A 22320-nucleotide genomic window follows, 5' to 3' on the forward strand; every position below is an offset into this window, starting at 1 on the left:
CGGGGTGAAGCATTTCCCGTAGGCAGCAACAACCCTACCACGAGGGTATTTTTATTATTCTCGATTTCCAGATGAAGAATGTGAGGCTTGGGGAAGTTAGGTGTCCTTGCCAAAGCACCCCAGCCAATTCATGGCAGACCTGGGACTCACCCTCCAGAACCTACACCTACCGTTATTGGGTTTAAAGCAGGAGAAGGGAAAGAAATAACATTGGGAGAAGGTGTCGGGGCATCCAACAAAAGAAAATACTAAAATGTTCTAGTGACAAGAAGAAAATAGACAGATGAAGTCACAATGAACATAGGTCGTCCTGCACCATTAAAATAGGCTGACTCTCACCTTGTTCTGCATCCCCTGCCCCACAGGACTCCTAGGTTCCTCAGAAAGCACATACAGATAATTTTCTTCTCCTGTGCCACTCCCAACTCAGGTCTCAGGGGGTGGTATTTTCCCGGAGCAAGCCCTAAATGCTCTGAGTCTTGGACACCTAGAGGCTGTGGCATCTTGCTGTTTATCATTCATGTTTCTCAGTGCATTGTTTGGCCTCCCTTTTTTTGTGGTCTAAGGTTATGTGGCCGGTAGGGGCAGCGCAGAGGGGTCAATGAGCCCACAGGGAGAGGAGGGAAGGGCAGGGCAAGGGGAAAGGAATGGGACATGGATTTTTTTTAAAAACAAATGTACAGGAAATTATACATCCAAATACACTCTGTGCTTCAGCATTGCCCCTTCAAGACAGTTCATTTTCCCAGTTGTTTTGCCATCACTAAAAGTGGCTCAGGCCTCTCTTTGGAAATGATCTTTAGACTCTGTTTATGAGCCTCAGGAGAGAAGCCAGTTCTCATAACCAGCCCTTATTTTTTTTTTTCCCTAAAAACAATATCCGTCAGTTTGATCACCCATGTTGGGAATCACTAGCTGTTCTCCCAAATTAAATTCACCCTTAAAGGGCAAAGACTCGCCTCAGCTCCAAAACTGATGCAGAGGTGCTGGTAGCTCTTAAAAAGGAGGGAAAATACTGGCTGCACCATCACAGGGTTAGTCAATAGACATTTTAAGCCCTTATTTACTGAATACCTACTATGTACTAGGCACTGTCCAAGGTACTAGAGATTCGGCAATGAGCAAGACAGGCTGTGTACCCAAGGAACCTGTACTGGATTCATGGAGGGTGGGAGAAGCTTATGGGAAAACATCATGTGTGAAGGCCAAGGGCACAGACTCTGGACCCAGACTGCACAGGTGTGAGACTTGACTTCCTATCTATAAGGTGTGTGACCTCAGGCAACTTCTCTTCTCATTTACAATATAGGGAGAACAATAGGCCTTATCTTCTTTAGGTCTTTTTATAAGGAATGGGACATGAATTTTTTTAAAAACAAATGTTTTAAAAATTTTATATATTCAAAGCACTGTGAACCTGATCCATGGTAATTTTTATGTCTTATGTGTCATATCAGATACTGCATTTTTGGTAAGGCCTCTGGATCACTCTATTTGAAATTGGATTCTTCATCTCCCAGCATCTCCCCCTTCCCTTTATTCTCCTCTACTTGGTTTATTCCTATATGATATGTTAAAAAGTTTTATAGAGCACCTGCTAGATTCCAGACAATGTCCTGGTATTGGGGATCTGTAGTCAATAAAACCAAGATCCCCCACACCCATATTATGGTGGTCTAATCCATAAACATGTGTTGGATGAATGGATGGATGCATGCCAGGAAAGTAGACACAATAATAAATCATGAAAAAATGCAACAGGGTGTCCAGTAATACGAGCGATGTCAACTGACCTTAGCAAGAGGTGAGTCTGTGGTGATTACAGTGGGAACTGCTTTGTTCAGATGGTAAGAAGTGGGTTGAGGAGAATTAGAGGTGAGGAGGTCTGACAAGCATGGATAATTTCTTTGGTGAGTTTTGCTGGAGAGAAATGAGGGGTAGTAGATGGGAAGGGATACGAAGATCAAGGAATATTTTATTATTTCCTGGGTAAGTGGTAACATGGTAGGTGTGTATGTACATTAATGTGCATACAGAAATTAATGATGGGGTAACATGAAAAAGGAGAGAGAGAAAAGAGGGGAGGGAGAGGGAAATGGAGAGAGAAGAAAAAGGAGAAGGAGAGATAGAGAGGCAGAGATGATAATTATAGGAAGAAGTAAAGTCACTGAGAAGATAAGGAGGGTTGGGATCCCATCCACATGTATGAAGGGATCAGCCCCAGGTAAGAACCAAACTCATTAATTAAAACAGCAAGGAAGGCACAATTTTGTAGGTAGGATGCTTATGAAATACATGGGCTGTACAGGTATCCCAGGTAGGCAGGTGTAAGAATTCTCAGTGAATCAAGAGATGTGTTTGTTACCTGGGATTAAAGAGAGGGGAGAAGTATTAGAAGTTTGATGAGAAAGGAAAAACATATAGTGCAATTATCTTGGAAAGACAAGGGAACAAAATGTTCGAGATCATGGAGGAGGAATTCTAGCAACATTGAGGGCCTACTTGATATTGTGGCCACAACACTAAAGCAAATCTAGTCAATATTGTTATGATTTGGATCTGGAGTATCTTCTAAAAGCTCATATGTTAAAATGTAGCCACCAATGCATCAAGATTCAGAGGTCACACTTTTAGGGAATGATAAAATCGTGAGGTCTCTGTCAGCTGATACTGGGAGGAAGTAAGTCACTGGGAGTGTGTCCTAGAATGGTCTGTCTTTTCCCTGGCTCCTTCCTCTACGAGATGAGCCACTTTCCTTTGCCATACCCTTCCACCATGATATTTCTGCCTTGGAACCAGTTGACCATGGATTGAATCTTCTGAACCATGATCCAAAAGAAATCTCTTCTCCTGAGAGTTGTCATCGTTAGGTATTTTGTCATAGCAATGCAAAAAAAAAAAAAAAATGACTAGCACAAACATGGTGAGGGACTCTTCTTCAACCAAAAACAGCTGGTTGAGGACAGATGTGGAACAAGGTAACAGACTGGTTTCACCAAAGTGGGGCTTTTCCATGTGGGTACAATGACAGGAGAGGTAGGGGAGTTTGTACCAGGATGACGGAATCCATTGTAGGATTGTAGGTGAGGGAGAAAGTAAAGACATGGTAGGGGGAGCTTGAGAAGGTAGGTGGCCCATGAAGCAAAGTCTTGATGAAGTTTAAGAAGAGGTGGACTAAAAGACAGGTGAGTGGAAGGGTAGGAGGTACAGGGTGGAGAGTGGGATAATTGAAATTCAGATTTTGGAGGTGAGTTCACCATTGATGGTAGATGTTCTAGGGCAGGGACTATATATAAGGGGCTGAAGTGAAGTGGAAGAAAAGATCATAGGAGTGCAGGAGACCAAGGATCAGAAAGAAGGGGGACTAGAGGCCAGAAATGAGTAAAGCAATGGGTGAGGAGAGAGAGATGGCTCAGCACTGAGGAGCGACTGGAAGTCACCTGTCAACAATCACAAGGGGAGAAGTAGCATGGAACCTGGATTCCGTGTGCTTTGAAAGAGCTGTGGTTTGTGAAGGACAAAAGGAGAAATGACTTGAACATGCCTGGGGGGGGTGTGAGGAAGGGGGTAAGGAGGAGACTTACAATTCCCTAGACTCTGGGGTACCTGGGCCCAGGAAGGAAACAGCTTTCCTCCACTCAGGGGTCCATTGATTTTTCAGGTCCACCAGAGAAGGATGAACTCAGAGAAATGGAAGATGAAGCAGATTTTGTTTCATGAAAACCACAAGCAGAGAGGGAGGATTTGGTAGGGCAGGGAGTGTGGTGGATGGAACTCAGACTGGGGAATGTAGAGCAGTTCTGGGGCTAGCACTGGTAGTGTAAGTGGAATTTATCTGGAAAGCTTGCCGATTACTGCCAATCATTCATTCATTGGATAGCAACAACACTTAAAAGAATAATTAATTTTTGAAATGTGTGCACTTGAACAAAAACCCTATAACATTAAAAAAAAGTGTTCCTTTTTTATTAAATTATTTATTCTGATTTTTTTATATATGATGGCAGAATGCATTTCAATTCATAGTATACATATAAAGCACAGTTTTTCATTTCTCTGGTTGTATGCAAAATAGAGTCACACCATTTGTGACTTCATATATGTACTTAGGTAATGATGTCTAATTTATTCCACTTTTTTTCTACCGTCTTGCCCCTCCCTTCCCCTCCCTCCCCTTTGCCCTATCTAAAATTTCTCCATTCCTCCCATGCTCCCCCGCTCCATCACCATTATGAGTCAGCATCCTCATATCAAATAAAACATTCAGCCTTTGTTTTTTGGGGGGGGATTGGCTTACTTCACTTAGCATGATATTCTCCAACTCTATCCATTTACCTGCAAATGCTATGATTTTATTATCTTTTAATGCTGAGTTCTATTCCACTGTGTATATATACCAGTTTCCCTATCCATTCATCTACTGAAGGGCATCTGGGTTGGTTCCACAATTTAGCTATTGTGAATTGTGCTGCTATAAACATTGATGTGGCTGGACAAAGGCACCAAAAACATATTTTGGAGAAAAGACAGACTCTTCAACAAATGGTGCTGGGAAAATTGGAAATCCATATGCAACAAAATGAAATTAAGCCCCTGTCTGTCACCATGAACAAAACTCAACTCAAAGTGGATCAAGGACCTAGGAATTAAACCAGAGACCTTACGTCTAATGGAAGAAAAAGTAGGCCCTAATTTCCATCATGTTGGATTAGGCCCCAACTTCCTTAATAAGACTCCTATACTGAAAGAATTAAAACCAAGAATCAATAAATGGGAGGGACTCAAAATGAAAAGATTCTTCTCAGCAAAAGAAACAATCAGGTGAATAGAAAGCCTATAGAATGGGAGCAAATCTTTACCACAAGCACATCAGATAGATATATAAAGCATATGATATATAAAGTACTCAAAAACCTTAACACCAGAAAAACAAAAAACCCAATCAATAAATAGGCTAAAGGACTGAACAGACACTTCTCAGAAGAGTATATATAATCAATCAGCAAATATATGAAAAAAAGTGTTCAACATCTCTAGCAATTAGAGAAATGCAAATCAAAACTATTCTAAAATTTCATCTCACTCCAGTCAGAATGGCAGCTATTCTGCATTCAAACAACAATAAGTGTTGGCGAGGATGTGGGAAAAAGGTACACTCATACACTGCTGGTGGGACTGCAAATTGGTGCAGCCAATATGGAAAGCAGTATGGTGATTCCTTGGAAATCTGGAAATGGAACCACCATTTGACCCAGCTATCTCTCTCCTTGGTCTATACCCAAAGGACTTAAAAACAACATACTACAGGGACATGGCCACATCAAAAACTCTTCCTTTGATCAGTATGAGGGTAGGGTTGGGGACCTTGAGCTGTTCTGGTGCCTCTTTTCTGATCGCAGATCTTCTCTTGGTGTCATTACCATCATGGCCAGGGACAGTAACTGGCAGGCATGGAGACAGATACACTTTTGCCTGAGTCCAGCACCTGTTTTTTTCCTAGGGCCAGTGGCAGAAGCCTGCAGCTACTGCTCCGCCATCTTGACCTTCAAGGAAATAGCAGTAGCTACTTTTCTGGCTCTCCCACAGAGTCCTTAAATAGCCAAATGGGATGCCTGCCACTAGAACAGAGAAGCACTGAGGAAAGGCAGGAAGAGAAGCTCACTTACATGTGGCGCATGGCATCCTCAAACAGAACCAGGTCCATCACTGTGTTGACTTCATTGTGGTTCTCCAGGGCTTCCACCAGAGTCTGGGTCAAGATTTCCCACGATTGTACAGGCATGTACTTGGGCTCACCAATACCATTGGCAAAGTGGCAATATATATTCAGGCTTCGGGTCTGTTCCACGGTCTCCTCAATATCCTGGTAGTGAGATAGGAACGAGGACCTTCCTTATTGACTCCCAATTCTGGTTCCACACAATAGAGTGGAGACATCTATTTATTTTCCTCCCTGCATACTTTTTGAAAATTAAGTATTAGTGCTACTTTCAATGCTTCCTCCCTCTTGAGATGCCCTTATAGAGTAGATGTTTTTCATTTACCAGCTCAGTGAAATCATGGATATGGTTCATCATTCCTTGTGGGCTGAGAATAGAAAATAGAAGGTATATTCCTCCTAATCCCAGGAAGAATGCTGCAATCAGAAGAATGGAGGAAGATACAGAGTGGATTTCTTCAAGCAAGGGTTATTTCACCAGTGTCGGGTGTAGGGATCAGGGCAGGATGGTCTCAATTCTCTACATTTATTCCAACAAGTCTAGCACCCTGATCAATGGCATTATCATAAAATATCCTTTCCTGTTTCTTGTGAGATTGCAAATCATAGTTTTCAAGTTCCAATTCCAGATGTTTTGTCCAGATGGTTCTCAGGAATCTGCTATTAGCTACCATTGGGTAATTGTTTTATTCATGGACATATAGATAATCTTAAAGAACTTAAAATAGAACCACTTATTTATAAAAACTTTCCTAAGCATTTATACTTACTGAGTATCAAATCATACCCACAGGATAAACATTATTATGGGAATAAATACCAGGTATAGTTTGATTAATTTAAAAGATATGGGCCGGGTGCAGTGGTGCATGCATGTAATCCCAGTGGCTCTTGGGAAGCTGAGACAGGAGGATCTTGAGTTCAAAGCTAGCCTCAGCAAAAGCAAGATGCTATGCAACTCAGTGAGACCCTGCCTCTAAATAAAATACAAAATAGGGCTGGGGATGTGGCTCAGTGGTTGAATGCCCTTGGGTTCAACCCCCGGTACCCCCCCACCCCAACAAAAAGATATGGACTCTATGTCTACTTACTACCAAATTACCCTATGAGTATTAAAGATATGACTAATTTTTTAAAAATATTATGTTAGAGGAAACAAAAAGAACTACTTACTTGTCAAAATCCAAATACCTGAGACTTCAGGTAAGAAGATAGGTTTTATATAAGGTAAGTCCTAGAATACATTTCCTAAGACACAAGTAGGAAGCTCCATGAGTGCAAATCTTTTATCCTAAAGTCCAGACTGGAAGCCCTAACTGTGAATCACCAGGTAACCAGCATGCTCTTCACCAGCAGGGGCACTGCTGAGGACATATCACTAAAGGAGTAGCCTTACAAGCACATGGGACAAGATCCTCCTAATGCAGGGAAAGTGAAGATGACAATAATACTTTAAGAGAAACCAGAACTGCTTCCTGAGCAGAGGAATAAAAGGCTAGAAAGAATTAAACATCAAAGAGTCATTGTACAGAATTCTGAAGGTGCTTCAGGACTGTAGAAAACCATTACACTGTGTTATAGAGTAACCATAAATGCTCCTGAATTTTGTATAACATGTAAATGCAAAGCAAGAGAGCTACTTTGGGTCGTTTTACAGTAAAGTAATGCAGGAATACATTGACCCAGTTTGAGAACAGACTCACATACTGGGGGTGAGTTCTGATGGCAGTCAATTTACACTGAGGATCTAGCAGAGAAGAAACAAAAGGTGAGTTTTGAAAAAGCCTGATCTACAAAGGTTCTTTGATGAACAAAACAAGTCTCCAATTTTATGATCAGAGCCATGCTGCACAGAAGGGAGAGAGAGAGAGAAAAAATCAACCAACACGGTGAATCAAAAACTCCTTAATAGCAACATGGTATCACACAGGGCTCTGAACCAGAGAACTTTAAGCTTTTGATGGTGGAAACAGGATTGTAGCACTTCTTGGGTGGGAATTTGGCAACTTTTCCTTGTTACTAATATCAGGATTTGGGGGAGCAAGGATGCTTCAGGCTGGCATTTCAAATGTTGGGGAAGGATAATGGCAGTAACAATTATATCTAAGTCTGTGATCAAAAGGAGGCACCTTCCTATACAAAAACCACTTAGGGAATTGGACTTCAAAAACTGAGTGCTGTTAAAGTGCTAGCTCAGACCAGCTTATGAAGACAATCCAGGCTTATCTGCAGAGCTAGCAATGAGTACATAAACTGGCTAATGCTGCAATGCTAAGAGGCGGGGCATCTAAGATGTGAGCACTCTGAACATCAGGACCCCTACAAACAATGACAGAAGTGAAGGAATTTAGAAACTCTAGCCTAGGAAATAGAAGACTCAAATACGTTATATAAAATTCTGACTGACAACTCAAAAGATGCCACAAAAATTGGGATGCACTGTCAATACCTTCAGAGGCAGATCCAGCATCTTATCAGGAAAAACGGTGCTAAAACAGAGTGAGTGCTATGGTTTAGATGTGGTGTGTCCCTCAAAAGTTCATGTGTTGGAAGCTTGGTCCCTGGTGTGGCTGTGTGAGAGGTAGTGGGACCTCTAAGAGGTGTGACTTAATAGGAGGTGATTAGATCACTGAGGAGGAGCTGCCCTCTGAAGGGACTGCTGCGGGTCTTATGGGATAAGTTATCAGTTCTTGCAAGAGTGGGTCGTATTAAAGACCAAATGTGACTCCTGAATATTTTTTTCATTTCCTGCCTCACCATAGTTCTTCTATACATGTTCCTGCCATAGTGCCATTCACTATGAATCTCTCACCAGAGGCTGAATTAATGGGGCCACTCAATCTTGGACATTCAGCCTCCAAAACTGTAATCTCAATGAACCTCTTTTCTTTACAAGTTACCCAGTCTCAGGTATTTTGTTATAGCAATAGGAAGCAGACTAACACAGTGAATATAAGAACTACATCATACAATTATACTCAAGTTTGATTATTTCTAAGTTCAAGAGAGGACAGATAAGCAGTATATGGAGAATATGGGTCTTTGGTCAACAGAAGTGTCAGTGTAATTGTGGAACAATTTTTAACACTGATAATTTGATATAATCTCTGATGGTGTTAATATACCAAATTCTCCCAAGGCATATCATCCTTTCTTTAAGAAAAAAATGGGCCATTCATTCTTTAAATAATTCCTTTAAATAATAGTTCAATGGAAAAATAATTTCAGAAGTTTATGAAGGGAAAATAAATTTTAGGGTCTACCACATTTGCAAAATAGTATGTGAGTTAGAATTATTCTAGATTTCTGAGTTTTAATGTGCCAAGTGCACTGTGAATTTCCAAAAGCGTGATATAACATGAAGGGCTTTCTTCACTCATGTCATGATGGACACCTTCTTTCCAATTGTTTAGCAGGGCACATTTTAAGATGTTGATCTTGCTTTGGGTCAGACCCCAGCTGGGTTGTGTGATGAAGTCAGGCACCACAATTTCAGAGGGATGATATCAAGTTTTTCTCTGTTTGTAACCAATACATATCAGACACAGCTAAAAGGATTAAGGTTCTTTGACCTGGAGAAGGGAAGACTCAGTATGGGAAGGTCAATGGTCCCAACATGTTTAGATGTTTGTCATGTCGACCTAAGACTAATGGGTGGGAGAATAGATTTGAAATCATTTTTACAATAAATTTTCCAAATGTTCCAATTTTCAAAATGGTTCCAAATGTTCCAATTGTCAGAATTATTCCCAAAGTCCAGTTAATAGCACTTCTGAAATGGCTTCCATGGGAGAGGAGATAGTATGTTCTTGGGATGCTGGAATGTCATGTGGGATGACCAGCATGGGAGCACTTGGGTCAGCTGATCACTGTGGACCTCTCGGCACTGAGATCTGCAATGAGTTTATGTCTATTCTTACCCCTCCATTTTTCACCTGGACAAAACAGTGATAGAATTTATTTCTTTAACCTAATCTCTGACCTTTTCTTAGTTAATGAACTGGATTGTGTCATTTGGGCGACCATGTGCATATTATTATTAATTTAAATGTAAAACAAATCCACAGGGAAATACTTACATCAAAAATTTTCTTGAGTACTTCTATCTGGATTTTATCAAAAAGATCAAAGTCCTTTTCTTCTACCATCTTATCCCGATAAACCCGATTGGATTCATGCAGATAGAGCTTCACTAAGTCCTGTGTGGACTTTATACATTCCACTGAAGAAAAAAGAATGCCCTTCAAGAAGAACAGACAAAATAACATTAATAGCAATTCAGAAGTACAATAGCTAAAAGAACTTTCTGGAACATTTTGTTCAAACTGGAATGATGCCTGAAATTATCTCACTAATGAGTGTATCATAAAGTGTGGGTGTGTGTGTGTGTGTGGGGGGAGACCAAGTGTTGGAGGCAGACAGATCTGACCTCAAATATTGTCACAACCATATAGCAACTATGTGGGCAAGGCATGTGACATCTCTGAGCCTTAATTTGCTCACTTTTCAAACCAAAATAGCAATATTGACTTTCTGGAGTTGTTGAAATAATTCAAATTAATGTGCCTAGGATGATGGATCTCACTCCATAAATTGGAATTATGGTTTTCTGCTCATTATTTTTAAAAATGCTGCAACAGCTATAATTTTTCGAAGCCGGTTATGTGACAGACGTTGGACTAGACGTTTTCCAAGACAAAGCTCATTTAATCTTCATAATGATGTTATAAAATAATTTTTTACTGCATGTATCTTGTATACTGGGGAGACTGGGATTTAGAAATATGGAAAAAACATGCCCAGTATCACAGAATAAGTTATAAGTTGCCTTCCTTCAAAGCCACAACGTTTAACATTAGGTCTTCCTTAGGGTCTATAATTTTGACTACTACTTTTCAGATGACCACAATGAGGTCAGAGTGGTTTCTCACTATATTTCAATTCTACAAGTGCCATTTTGAAAACTGATTGATGTCATGATTGACCAGGTAAAATCAGAACAACGAGAAAAGACTGCAATAGATGTGGCAAACATTGGGAGATCCGTAATTGATTTAGTCATCCCTATACCATTCCCTTTCCTATATGTTACAGTGATTGTTCCAAATATTTACTTTTCTTTTCAAATTCCTCTGTCACCTCACTCTGCTACCCTTATCCCAAATCCTAGTATTTATTTTCATTGGAGAAATGGAGACCACCAGCCCCTAACAACCCAAAAAAATCCTCTCACTTCAGACTCATCTCTGTGTTTTCTCTCATTGATTTCTTTCTTGTCTTGGAATAAATGAGGGTCATTTATTGGTTCCTTATCATTGACAGAATGCTGTTCAGACTCATCTGCAAGGCATAAATATCTGGTCACAATGTGATCACTGATCTGCTTCCTCATGATCACTCTTACCGTTACTTCCTTTAAAATCTAGATATCACATTGAAAACTCAAATTGTTTTCTGATTCTGTATTCTTTCTGCACCTCCTCCACTTCTTCTTTGCTTTGCTTTCTGTGCTCAAGATCTAGTTCAATTGGTCCCTCTTTGTTGAAGTCTTCTAAGACATCTCCTTTCCTGCCCAGTGACATTCCTTCTGATGCGCCCCACAGAGCCCTTTATATATAAATCTCCAGTCAGGAAAAATTATTATTTTCTCAAATTATTATTTTTTTTTCTTTCCCAAATTTGCTTCTCATGGCTCATGGAAAGTGTTTCAAAGACAGGGAAGTTGACAGACTTCATTTTGGTGATGGTTGATTTTTATTATTGTACTACTGTTCTCTAGCATGGTGCCTGATGTATAGTAGATTCTTAATGAATTCTTATTGAAAAAGTTTGTAGCTGGATATTAAATCCTTCAAACACTGTAATACAGCATAGAAAGAACCTCTATCAAAATTTCTGTTTTTTGGAAGAATGAAATTATGGCAGTTGCTGGTAAACAGATGGAACTGGAGATAATCATTGCTAATAAGTCAATCCCAAAAAATCCAAACGCTGGATGTTCTCTCTGATAATGTGGATGCTGACTCACAATAGGTTGTGGGGAGGGAGGAGTGAAGGTTTACCAAATTGGACAAGGGGGAATCAGGGTGGAGAGATGGGAATGGTAAAGCCAGTAGAATAAATGGTCATGACTTTCCTATGTCCATATATGAATATACGACCATAGTAACTCCACATCATGTACAACCACAAGAATGGGAAATTATATTCCAAGTATGTATGATATGTCAAAATACATTCTACTGTCATGTAAAACTAAAAAGAACAAATGAAAACAATGTTTACTGCAGCTCAATTCATAGCTCAACTATGGAACCAATCTAGTGCCCTTCAGCAGATGAATGAATAAAGAAAATGTGGTACATATACCCCCAATCGAATATTACTCAGCCATAAGGAAGAATAAAATGATAGCATTTGCTGGTAAATGGATGGAACTGGAGACTATCATGCTAAGTGAAATGAGCCAATGCCTTCAAACCAAAGGCCGAATGTTCTTTCTGATTTCTGGATGCTGACTCACAATAAGTGGGTGGAGGTGGGCTGCGAGGGAGAAGGGGAAGTTCACTGGATGAGGCAGGGTGGAGTGGGGAGAAGGTAGGGAGGACAGGAGTGGGAAAGACAGTAGAATGGTAGGAGATAAGACCAAATGAGTAAAAAACAAAAGAAAACCCTGACTCAGAAGATCTAGCTATTGAAATGAACAGACCCAAGCTGTAATAAAACTATGATTAATATGGCAACCATTAAATGAAAAAGAAAAGGATATATAATATCCTAAAAGAGGGAAAAATAAAATAATAAAAAAACATATTATTAGTTGAGTGGAACATAATAATTAAGAGGAAAGGAAAAAGAATAGGTAGAATATATTTAGAACAAATAGCATAAGTAATTTAATCCCAAATACATTATCATAAAAATAACAATGAATTAAACAGTATAATTAAAAGATAAAAGGCTGGATTAAAAAAAAACTACCATATCCTGCTTAGGTTTATTCTTAAATATAAAAATATAGACAAGCTGAGCATAAAAAGTGAAAACAGTGTACAGTTGGTCTTCTGTAACCATGCGTTCTGCGTCCATGGATTCAAGTAACCATGAGTCAAGAATATTCAGAAAAGCTAGAGAGAAGAAATTAGAATGAATACCAGTGGAGCAGAGGAAGAGAATCAAGGAAAGGGAGGAAGGAAGAGAAAGGGGAGGCACTGGGGAATGAAACTGACTAAATTATAGTACATGTGTAAATATATCACCATGAATCCCACTTATATGTATAATTATAATGTGTGAATACAAATTAATTTAAAATATTCAGAAAAAATTCTACCTGTACTGAAAAGAATGAACTTTTGGGGGGGTTCCTTTTCCCCTAAATAATAGAGTACAGTAACTATCTACACAGCATTGACATTGTAATTTAAAGTATATGGGAAGCTGTGTACTTTATATCAAATACTACACTATTTTAAATTTAAAAAATTGAGCATCTGTAGATTTTGGTATATGTGAGGGGTCCTGCAACCAATCCCCCATGATACTAAGGGGTTACTCTTATGAAGATACTGACTAAAAGAGAATATGGAGTAGTCCTACTTATACTATACAAAGTTGAGTTTAAAGCAAGGATCACTTTTAGAGATAAGGAAGTACATTTAATAAATAAGAAAAAAAGTCAGGAAGATATACTAATTACAAATATAGCCCATTAATAAATTATATCAAGACTCATTATAAAATAAAAAAGATATATTAAGTTATGCATCTAATAATATAGCTTCAACGTACAAGAAGGTTTAAATAACAGAAATAAAAGAAAAAATAGACATGTCCACAATCACAGTGGGAGATTTTAACATGCCTTCTTAAAAAATATACAAAAAAAAAGCACACAAAAAATCTTAAATACATAGAAAATTTAAATAACATGGTTTACAATCTTGTCCTAATTAACATGTTGGGGAAACTACACTAAACATCTTAGAATGCTTTTCTTTTTTGGACTAGAGATTGAATCCAGGGGCACCTAACTACTGAGCCACATCCCAAGCCCTTTTTATTTTATTTTTTATTTTGAGGTAGGGTCTCACTAAGTTACTAAGGGCTTCTCTAACTTGCTGAGGCTGGCCTTGAACTTTCCATCCTCCTGCCTCAGTTTCCGGAGCCACTGGGATTACAGGCATGGGCCACCTTGCCTGGGTAGCATACATTTGTTAATGTGCATGTTTATTATATTTTGAATGACAGCAAATCCCAACACATTTAAAAAGAACAAAAATCATATAAAATATTTTTTTTCTGAGAACAGTGGAATTAAGCTAGATATTAAAGGAAAGATAACTAGAAAACATTTACAGTTTTGGAAATAAAGCAATATGCTTCTAAACATTCCATGGATCAAACAAAAAAGAAAACATTAAGGTGGAAATTAAGAAATATTATGAACTGAAGATAATAAAAATACAGCATATAAAAGCTGTTATGAGATGGCTGATGGTATAATTGGAGATAAATTTAGAGCCTTAAAAGTGGGTGTTTTAGAAAAGACAAAAGCTGACAACTAATGATATCAGTAGCCATGTCAAGAAGTTAGAAAAAGAACAAACTAAGCCCAAATCCAGAATTAAAAAGAAAAAAGTAAACATTAATAATATTAAAAACAGTTATCAAATTGAGACAGTCAAGAAATTAAATAGTAATATTGTTATAATTTTTGAGTTTTTTTTAAGAGTAGCAAAAAATTGACAGCTCCCTTGAAAGGGTGACAGAAAAGAAAAAGAGAGAGGGCACATGTAATTGGTAACCAGAATAAGAAAAAGGGCATAATGTCTGATGCAATAGACATTTAAAAGATAATACAAGCAATTAAAAACAAGCTAATGGCAATAAATTAGAAGTTGTTGAGAATCTGATGTCTTACCATGACTGACACCTGAAGAAACAGAAAATCTGAATAGTTTTATATGTATTAAGGAAATTGAATTCATAATTTAAACCTTCCATAAGGTGGTTTCACTAGGAAATTCTTTCAATATTTAAGGAAGACACAATATGATGTTTTACCAAATCTCCTAGAGAGAAGAAAAAAAAAAAGGAGATGCTTGCCAAAATATTTTATGAGGACTTTATTACTTTAGAATATTAGAGAAAGGAAAGTGAAAAGACAATCTCATATATATAATTGAAAATTTATAGGAAAATTTAGCAAATGGAATCCAGGAAGATATTTAAAGGACAACGTGTAATTACCCACTTGAGTTGATTCTAGGAATGCAAAGTTGATCTAACACTTAAAAATAATCTGTGTAATTTATCATATAACCAGGATAAATGAGAAACATGATTTGAGTATTCCGACTGATGCATGAAAGACCACTTAAGTTTCCACACACATGTGTGATTAAAACTTTTAGTAAATTACAGGAAGTTTTCTTAATCTGATGAAGGGCATCCACAAAGACCTACAGTATCTATCATATTTAATGACAGGCTATTAAGATCTTTTCCCTCTAAAATTTGAAACGTGACAAGATATCACTCTTCCTACTTCTCTTCAACATTGTATTGACAGCTGGTGGCCAACAAATAGGACAAGAAAAAGAAATTAAAAGATTTCAGGATTAGAAAGAAAGAAAAAAAAATTGTTACTTTTAAACTGACACCATGATTGAAAATATAAGTACAAACATAATATTGAACAAAGATACAAAGGGACATTCACTAACATTCTATTTGTTTTAAGTTCAAAAATAGGTCAAAATGACATATTGTGTTAAAAGTCTAGACTGAATTGAGGAGAAAGAGGAAAGAGTAAATAGAAGGAAGGAAGCAAAAAAGGTACTTTGGAGATGCTGGAATGTTCTAAAATGTGGTCCAAGTCATGGTTACGTAGGTGTAACCTGGAATTTCTTTATGGAAGGTTTAAATTATGAATTCAAATAGGTGTGATCACTTGGTGATAATTAACCAAGATGGATGCTTATGGCTTGTGTGCTTTTCTGTCTGTATGCCATAATGTAATGAAAGTTTATTAAAAGAAAAAGAAATTCCATTATCTCCCTTTGGCTACACCCATGTGTTTATCTTAGCCTCTTTCTCCTTCTCATCTCTTCTGGGTATCAATCATATATAAAATGTGGAAGTCAGGAAAAAATCACCAACCAGAAACTCTGACTTCTGGGATTTTTGTGTTTGACAGTAAGGCAAGCTATCAGCTGATCTTTATAACCCCTGTTACCGTCAAACCGTCAGGAAGATAATTAAGGGCTGAGTAAATGTGAGCCTGTTAGGTACAAATTGTGCACCATCTCTGATGTGTGGCCCTGAGATGGGAACAGTGGTTAATGATTTCTGCTACTCACAGTCCTGCTCAATTCCGTTGTGATTTGTTGTAAGGGAAGCGCAGAGAAGCACTTATTATTGCGACTTGGATCTCTAGACAGGGCCTGTCTCCTAACAGACATTTGACCATCCCCTTCATCTCTTCCATCAGGCCTCAGACAAGCAGTCAGGAAGGAGGTGGTAAAGACAGAGGGAGGCTGTGGTCAAGCTCTGAGCTTGAAACTCCCCTCTGGAGGACGAGGATGGGGGACTGTGAGGCTGAGAGTGTGATGTCCTCTCCTATGCTGTGGCAGGAGGTTGACAGCTGGCAGGCTGCAAAGAGGCCAGGCTGGGATCCAGAGCCCAGGGGGTTGCCACTCAAGCTGCCTGAATCAGACAAAGACACAGGCCAGGGGAAACAAGATATCCACCCGGATATCTCTGCTTTCTGGTTTCTCCTTGACATTGTACCAGTTACCATGAAAACAAAGTTGGAATAGCTGGTCTTTCTTCAGGAAGCCTTTCATCACCCCAAATTACCTGGATGGAAGGGCTGAACATTCTAGTTGTGGCTATCAATGCTGCTGCTTGACAGTTATATGATCATGCTCAAGGGACTTGATTGCCTGTGTCACAGTTTTGTCATCTCTAAATTAGAAATACAGTCCTTCTTCTGTATCCAGGGGAGGCTGGTTCCAGGACCCCCACAGATACCAAAATCCATGGATATTCAGTTCATTTATGGAAAATAGAATAATGTTGTATATAACTTAATTTAAATCATCTCTAGATTGCCTAATATGATGTCAATGCTACGTGAATAGTTGCTGTTCTCTATTGTTTAGGGAATAGTGATAAGAAGAAAATACTTTCTATTTTGTACCATTTTCCTTCCCAAGCATACTGGAATCATTTATATGACCTTATCTCTGAGATGCTGAGCCTTCTTCAACCTAAAGGAACCAACTTAGTAAATACATGCTCTTTTCTGAGGCATATTGAAGTTCCAAATAAAACTCTGTTTTGTTGAGGTCGTCCTCACAGAGGCCCAGGTGCTGTATATCCGTCTATGTTCAGGATTCCACATAAACTGTGTCCTTGCCTAAAATCTTGGCATTTGCCATTTATTTTATTGATAATGGGAGACTCTGGAGCATCCCTAAGACTCTTAGAGCGTCTCGAAGCAGGTGAACTCACCTGGAAGATGTTGGCAAAATCCCGGAGGTTAAAGATGTAGTGGAATTTGATCGCTGTGGGCAGGAACGTGGTGGCGATTTTCTGGTGGAAGGTGAGGGCCAGGTTAATCAGCTGGGGGATGGACTTCTGCAGGAAGGCTGGGAAGTGTCCAAGCTTCAGATGCTGTGTCAGGATGGTGCTATAGATGGAGGAGAGGGCATCTGCTCCCGGGAAGGAGAGGACAAACACGCTGAAGTGACGCTGATAGGAAGCAAAGACATGAGGTGGAGGCCGTGAGCTGGACAGGCTTGATCACAGAATCAAAATCACCACTTCGGGGAGGGCGGGGGCTGGGGCTGGGGCTCAGTGGCAGAGCGCTTGCCTAGCACACATGAGGCCCTGGGTTCGATCCTCAGCACCATATAATAAAAATAAAGGTACTGTGTCCATCTACAACTAAAAATAAATAAATAAAAAATCACCACTTCCAGACTAGGAAAAAATAATGGAGAATTCGTAAAAGCACTCAAAATGCTACATCTTGGTCACGTATTTCACAAGACCCCCAAATTGAGGTTGAATGTAAAATGATTGGGGGAATCATTGGCTGTGGATCTTTGATCAAAGATGGGTACATGGGGGTAACAGGAAAACAGAGTCCAAATCTGAATGTGATTCAAAGTGTCTATATGACCTGGGGTGAGTCATTTCATCCCTCTGAAGTTCCCCCATCTCAGGAACGAGGGAGTCGAATCAAATGAACCCCATGACCTCTTCTATCTCTAAAAGCTTTGTGACCCTGGGTCTAGGAGTTTCCCTATCCCACTAGAAATGCATGTTGGCGTCCTGATTAACCGTTTTGAGAGGCTGGACAGTAATCCCTTCTTATCAAGTGACGTGAGTCCTGATAAGGTGGTGTTAGGACCACGTACCACTTTACTTGGCGGCACCCTACCTGAAGCCGTGGGTTGATGGTGAAGCTGCCGGCCGTAGGATTCATGCAGGAGACATACTGTACATTCATGACCTCCTTCAGGGACAGCTTGCTCCGATCGTACCTGGAAGATTCAGAAAATTCCAGTGAGGGTTGTGGGAGGGCCTATGCAGGTGAGCATTGCAAGGAGTTAAGTAGGATGTACCCTATCATCCATACGCTTGGGTAGAAAAACAAACAAAACCCAGATCCCGTGATGGACATGGAGACGAGATAAGCGCCTAACACAAATTTCTGAGAATCTCTCTAGAAATCATATAGAAAAAAAAAAAAAAGAGATAATAGGACTGGGCTAAGAGAGACGAGGCAAATCAGGGGCATGTGGTAGCCCAGAGGGCAAAGGAAACCCGTATTTCCAAAAGGAGAGAGTGGTTATCTACACCAAGTGCAGAGAGAGTAAGAAAGACAGAACTCCAAAAGGGTTGCTCTGGCTTTGAAAAAAAAAATGCAGTGAGTGGTTCAGCAAGAAAGGCTCAGTAAAGTAGAGGGAACAGAAATCAGATAATGTGGGTTAAGGGGTGAGTGGGGAAATAGGAAGTAGGAACAGACGAGAGAAGTTGGTTATGCAGAGGGAGAGAGAATGGTAATCGAGTGTGAGGATTGCTTTTTTTTTTTTTTTACAACATAGTAGAAGAAATTTGTGCAAGTTCAGATGACATGAAGGAATGAAGGAGCCTGCAAAGAGATAGGAAGACTAGTTGAGGAAGCGAGGATTTGGGGAGTGGGAGACAGCAGAGCCACGATGCTGTGGCTAGTTTAGCCTTAGGTAAGAGGGAACAGGAGGGCAGAGCACAGGATGCAGGAAGATGCAGTAAGTTGAACAGATGTGGAAATAAGAAATGGAGTTAGTCTCAGTGCTGAGAGGGCCACATCACCCACTGAGGTGGAGTAGGAAGGTGGAGGTGTGAAAGTTGGAGATGGTGTGAAACAGGTATTTCTGAGAGACACAGGTAAGACAATATAGTAGCATTTCCAGGAAGCTCCTACTTCCTCTTTAAGATTTGTGATCATGAATCTAAAGTAAAACTAGTTATCTTAACTACCTCCCCACCAACTTCGGGAAAGCCTCAGAAGAATGCAACTTTTGAAATGAGTCTTTTCCTTTCTTTTTCATTTTAAGTTATCCCTTGGGCTTATTTTTAAAACATTTTATTAACACATATTAATTATTCATATAAATGGGATTCAGTGTGATATTTCCAGATGTGCATACAGCAGGCACTGATAAAAACCAACCTCTTGCCAGGTGTGGTGACGCATGCCTATAATCCCAGTGGCTTGGGACACTGAGGCAGGAACATGGAGGGTTCAAAGCCAGCCTCAGCAATTTAGCAAGGTCTTAAGCAAGTTAGCAAGATCTTGTCTCAAAAACTAAAGAGGCATGGGGGTGTGGCTCAGTGGTTAAGTGCTCCTGAGTTCAATTTCTAGTATTAAAAAAAAAAAAAAGAAAGAAAAGAAAAGAAAAGAAAGAAAGAAAAAATTCAACCTCCATTTCCCCATCTTTTGCTCCCCCAAGACAAGCACCCTTTGCAATGTCTAGCTATTACTGAGATGAGTTTTAAAGAAATAACAGGTTTCTTTCTTGGATGAGAGAATAGTACATCCTCTGGCCTAATTTTCACCTGGTCCTAAGTGTCCTTGTTTGAAAGAGTACTCCAGAGGAATAGAGAATTCTATAAGGAGTGTGGGGGTTGACCCATGAGACTCTCATCTGGCCCCAGAACGGAACTGAGATTTGCTATTTCAGCACAAGAGTGAGTGGCCCCCAGGTTGGCCTCACGTTTTGCCCCCCCCCCCACCGCCTGTCCTCTTACCAGTGCCCGTAATCTAGATGCTGCCTGATGACAGTGTGGGGCTGCACTGTCCCATAGGTGTCCACCTCAGGCATGTTCATGTCATCGATGAAATAGACAAGCTTCTTGTTGCCCGGAGGGCCATAATTCCTGCCAGCCTTCTTTTCTAGAGGTTTCTCCAGGACAGCTGAGGAGAGATGCAGTGAGAGAGAAGGAGGATCAAGCCTCAGAGGCCACTACTGAGACAGCACAAAGATTGAGAATGAGACATGGCCGTTGCACGTATAGGATGCATGTGTGTTCAGACACCCACACCCACACCTGCTGGTACTAGGTTCAGGCTTTCCACAGGACCAGGAAGTGAAGTGGAAATTACTAGGCAGGGATGATGACGACACCTACCAGGCGTTGAACGTCTTTCTATACAAGTGCTGAGCTAGGTTTCAACCAATACTTATTATCTCATTTAATTCTTATGCATGACATTAAATTATCCCATTTCAGAAGAACTAAGCAATGCTTCTAAGAGGGGACCCTGGATACAAACCAGAACAGTTAAACTTCAAAGTTCCTGCTTCTCTCTGGCTTAATATTTTCATTTTTTTTTTGAGATTAGGAATTGAAGATACCCTTATAGTCCCAAGGCCAGGTACCCCAGGAAATCTTCAAATAACTGGATCCTGAGTAGACCTGTTCTTTCCACCCAAAGTAGCAAAGGGGATCCTATGCCAGGATTAGATCTAGCCCCTTCCACCACGAGGCTGTTAAGAGAGGAACCGTTGGCTCTTTTGCCAACAGTTTTGCAGAGAGTTCACCCAGTGGTTTCCCAATGATTTTCAGAGAATTTCTTGGATGCCTCCAGTGTCATGAACAGCCCCCTCCCCTGCCCTCAGCATTCTGGGCCCCTGTCATGTGCCTTTCTGGAGTCTAAGTGAGGAGACTTTCTTTTGGACTTGTTTCTTCAATTATCAAACCAAAGGGAAGGAATCAGCACAGTTTCCAGCCTGACCAGACTTGTTTAGAACAAACTAAAGTAATAGGGTGGAGATAGATATCTTTTTTTTTTCAGTGACACAATTAAATATTTATGGATTGAAAGAACCAACACTTTTTATTACAGCTGGAAGCTCTAGGAACCGTCTGATTTCTTCTCTTGAAAAACAAGTTTGTAAACAAGGAGAGAGTGTCAATAGACATAGGAAGGTGACAGATAGAAAGACAAGTTCCTTCAAGAAGCTTGAATATTCTAATTTCCTGGTCCTGTGTTCAATTAAGTGTTGCAAATAAGAATTAAATTTAAATTTAATTAGCATTCAATTAACATACGCTATCAACCAATTAATCACCCAACACCTTTGTACCCCCTAAAGATATAACAATCATATATGAGATCTGTCAAAATAAAATGTAATTAATGGGCTGCCAAGGATATGCTTTGGGGAACAGTCCGGTGAATAGGAAATTCTCAACTTAGGAAGGCTCACTTTCTCCTCCTCCCAAGGCAATGATATTCAAATCAAGCCCTGGAATTAAGCACACCCTGTAATTTTGGTTGATTAAGCTCTTAATGCATCGAAAGAATTGTTCAGGAGAAAAAAAAAATGGGTCATTTAGCAAGAAGTGGCCTTGGAGTGCACGGGATTATCTCAAACGGATGATGGGACGTTCTCCAGAGAAACCTAGGAAAGGCGGACACAGTTGTGATACCTTTTTCACCAAGTCTGCTCTGCATCGTGTCTGAGATGGAATGACATGATATGTTCTTTCTCCAGCTGCAACTGGAGGAGTAGGGACAGTTTAAGTTGAGAAAAAGTTTTGAGGTTGAAGGCCTGAGGTAAGAAGCAACGTGACCTTCTTACTGCATTTCTGGCTGAATTCTGATCATCACAAACAAGTCTGGAGACCCCAGTTTATACCCAGGCCCTCAGTTCACATGTATGTTCTTAGGAAATTTCTCCTTGAGACCTGTATGGAATGACTGAGTTCAGCCTGTGGCCACTTGAAGCAGTGCCCTCTGCCCCACCAGGGTCTGTGATTTTTTCATGCCGTTCCCCAGGCTCCCATGTGAAAAGCAATTGAATTTCCAAAGTGGATTCTCCTTTACCTCATGTCACCTTCTCTGTGGCTATCGTCCTGTCTATCGGCTCTCACCTGATAGCTGTGACATCCTCCCCAATGATCTCCCTGCCTTTCCTCTGGACTCCTTGATTCACTGTATCCTCAAAGCTGCAGATGGGGTACCTTCATGAAGTATGGGCCAGATGGTGCCAGGCTCCTACTTAAGGATCTCCATGACACCTCATCTCAGTTGGAGA

General features: G+C 40.0%; 1 protein-coding gene across 1 annotated transcript in view; it reads right to left on the reverse strand.

The window, feature by feature from the left end:
- Positions 1-22320, reverse strand: part of Dnah9 (dynein axonemal heavy chain 9) — a 332320-nt gene that overhangs the window by 136779 nt on the left and 173221 nt on the right. Inside the window, exons 39-43 of the mRNA XM_027954056.2 lie at positions 20027-20192; positions 18174-18276; positions 17240-17479; positions 9799-9960; positions 5667-5863 (exon numbers count right to left, since the gene is read on the reverse strand). Coding sequence (XP_027809857.2) covers positions 5667-5863; positions 9799-9960; positions 17240-17479; positions 18174-18276; positions 20027-20192 — 868 coding nt within the window. The remainder of the gene's footprint in view (positions 1-5666; positions 5864-9798; positions 9961-17239; positions 17480-18173; positions 18277-20026; positions 20193-22320) is intronic.

This window comes from Marmota flaviventris, chromosome 17 (assembly GCF_047511675.1).
Source record: "Marmota flaviventris isolate mMarFla1 chromosome 17, mMarFla1.hap1, whole genome shotgun sequence".
Taxonomy (NCBI): Eukaryota; Metazoa; Chordata; class Mammalia; order Rodentia; family Sciuridae; genus Marmota; species Marmota flaviventris.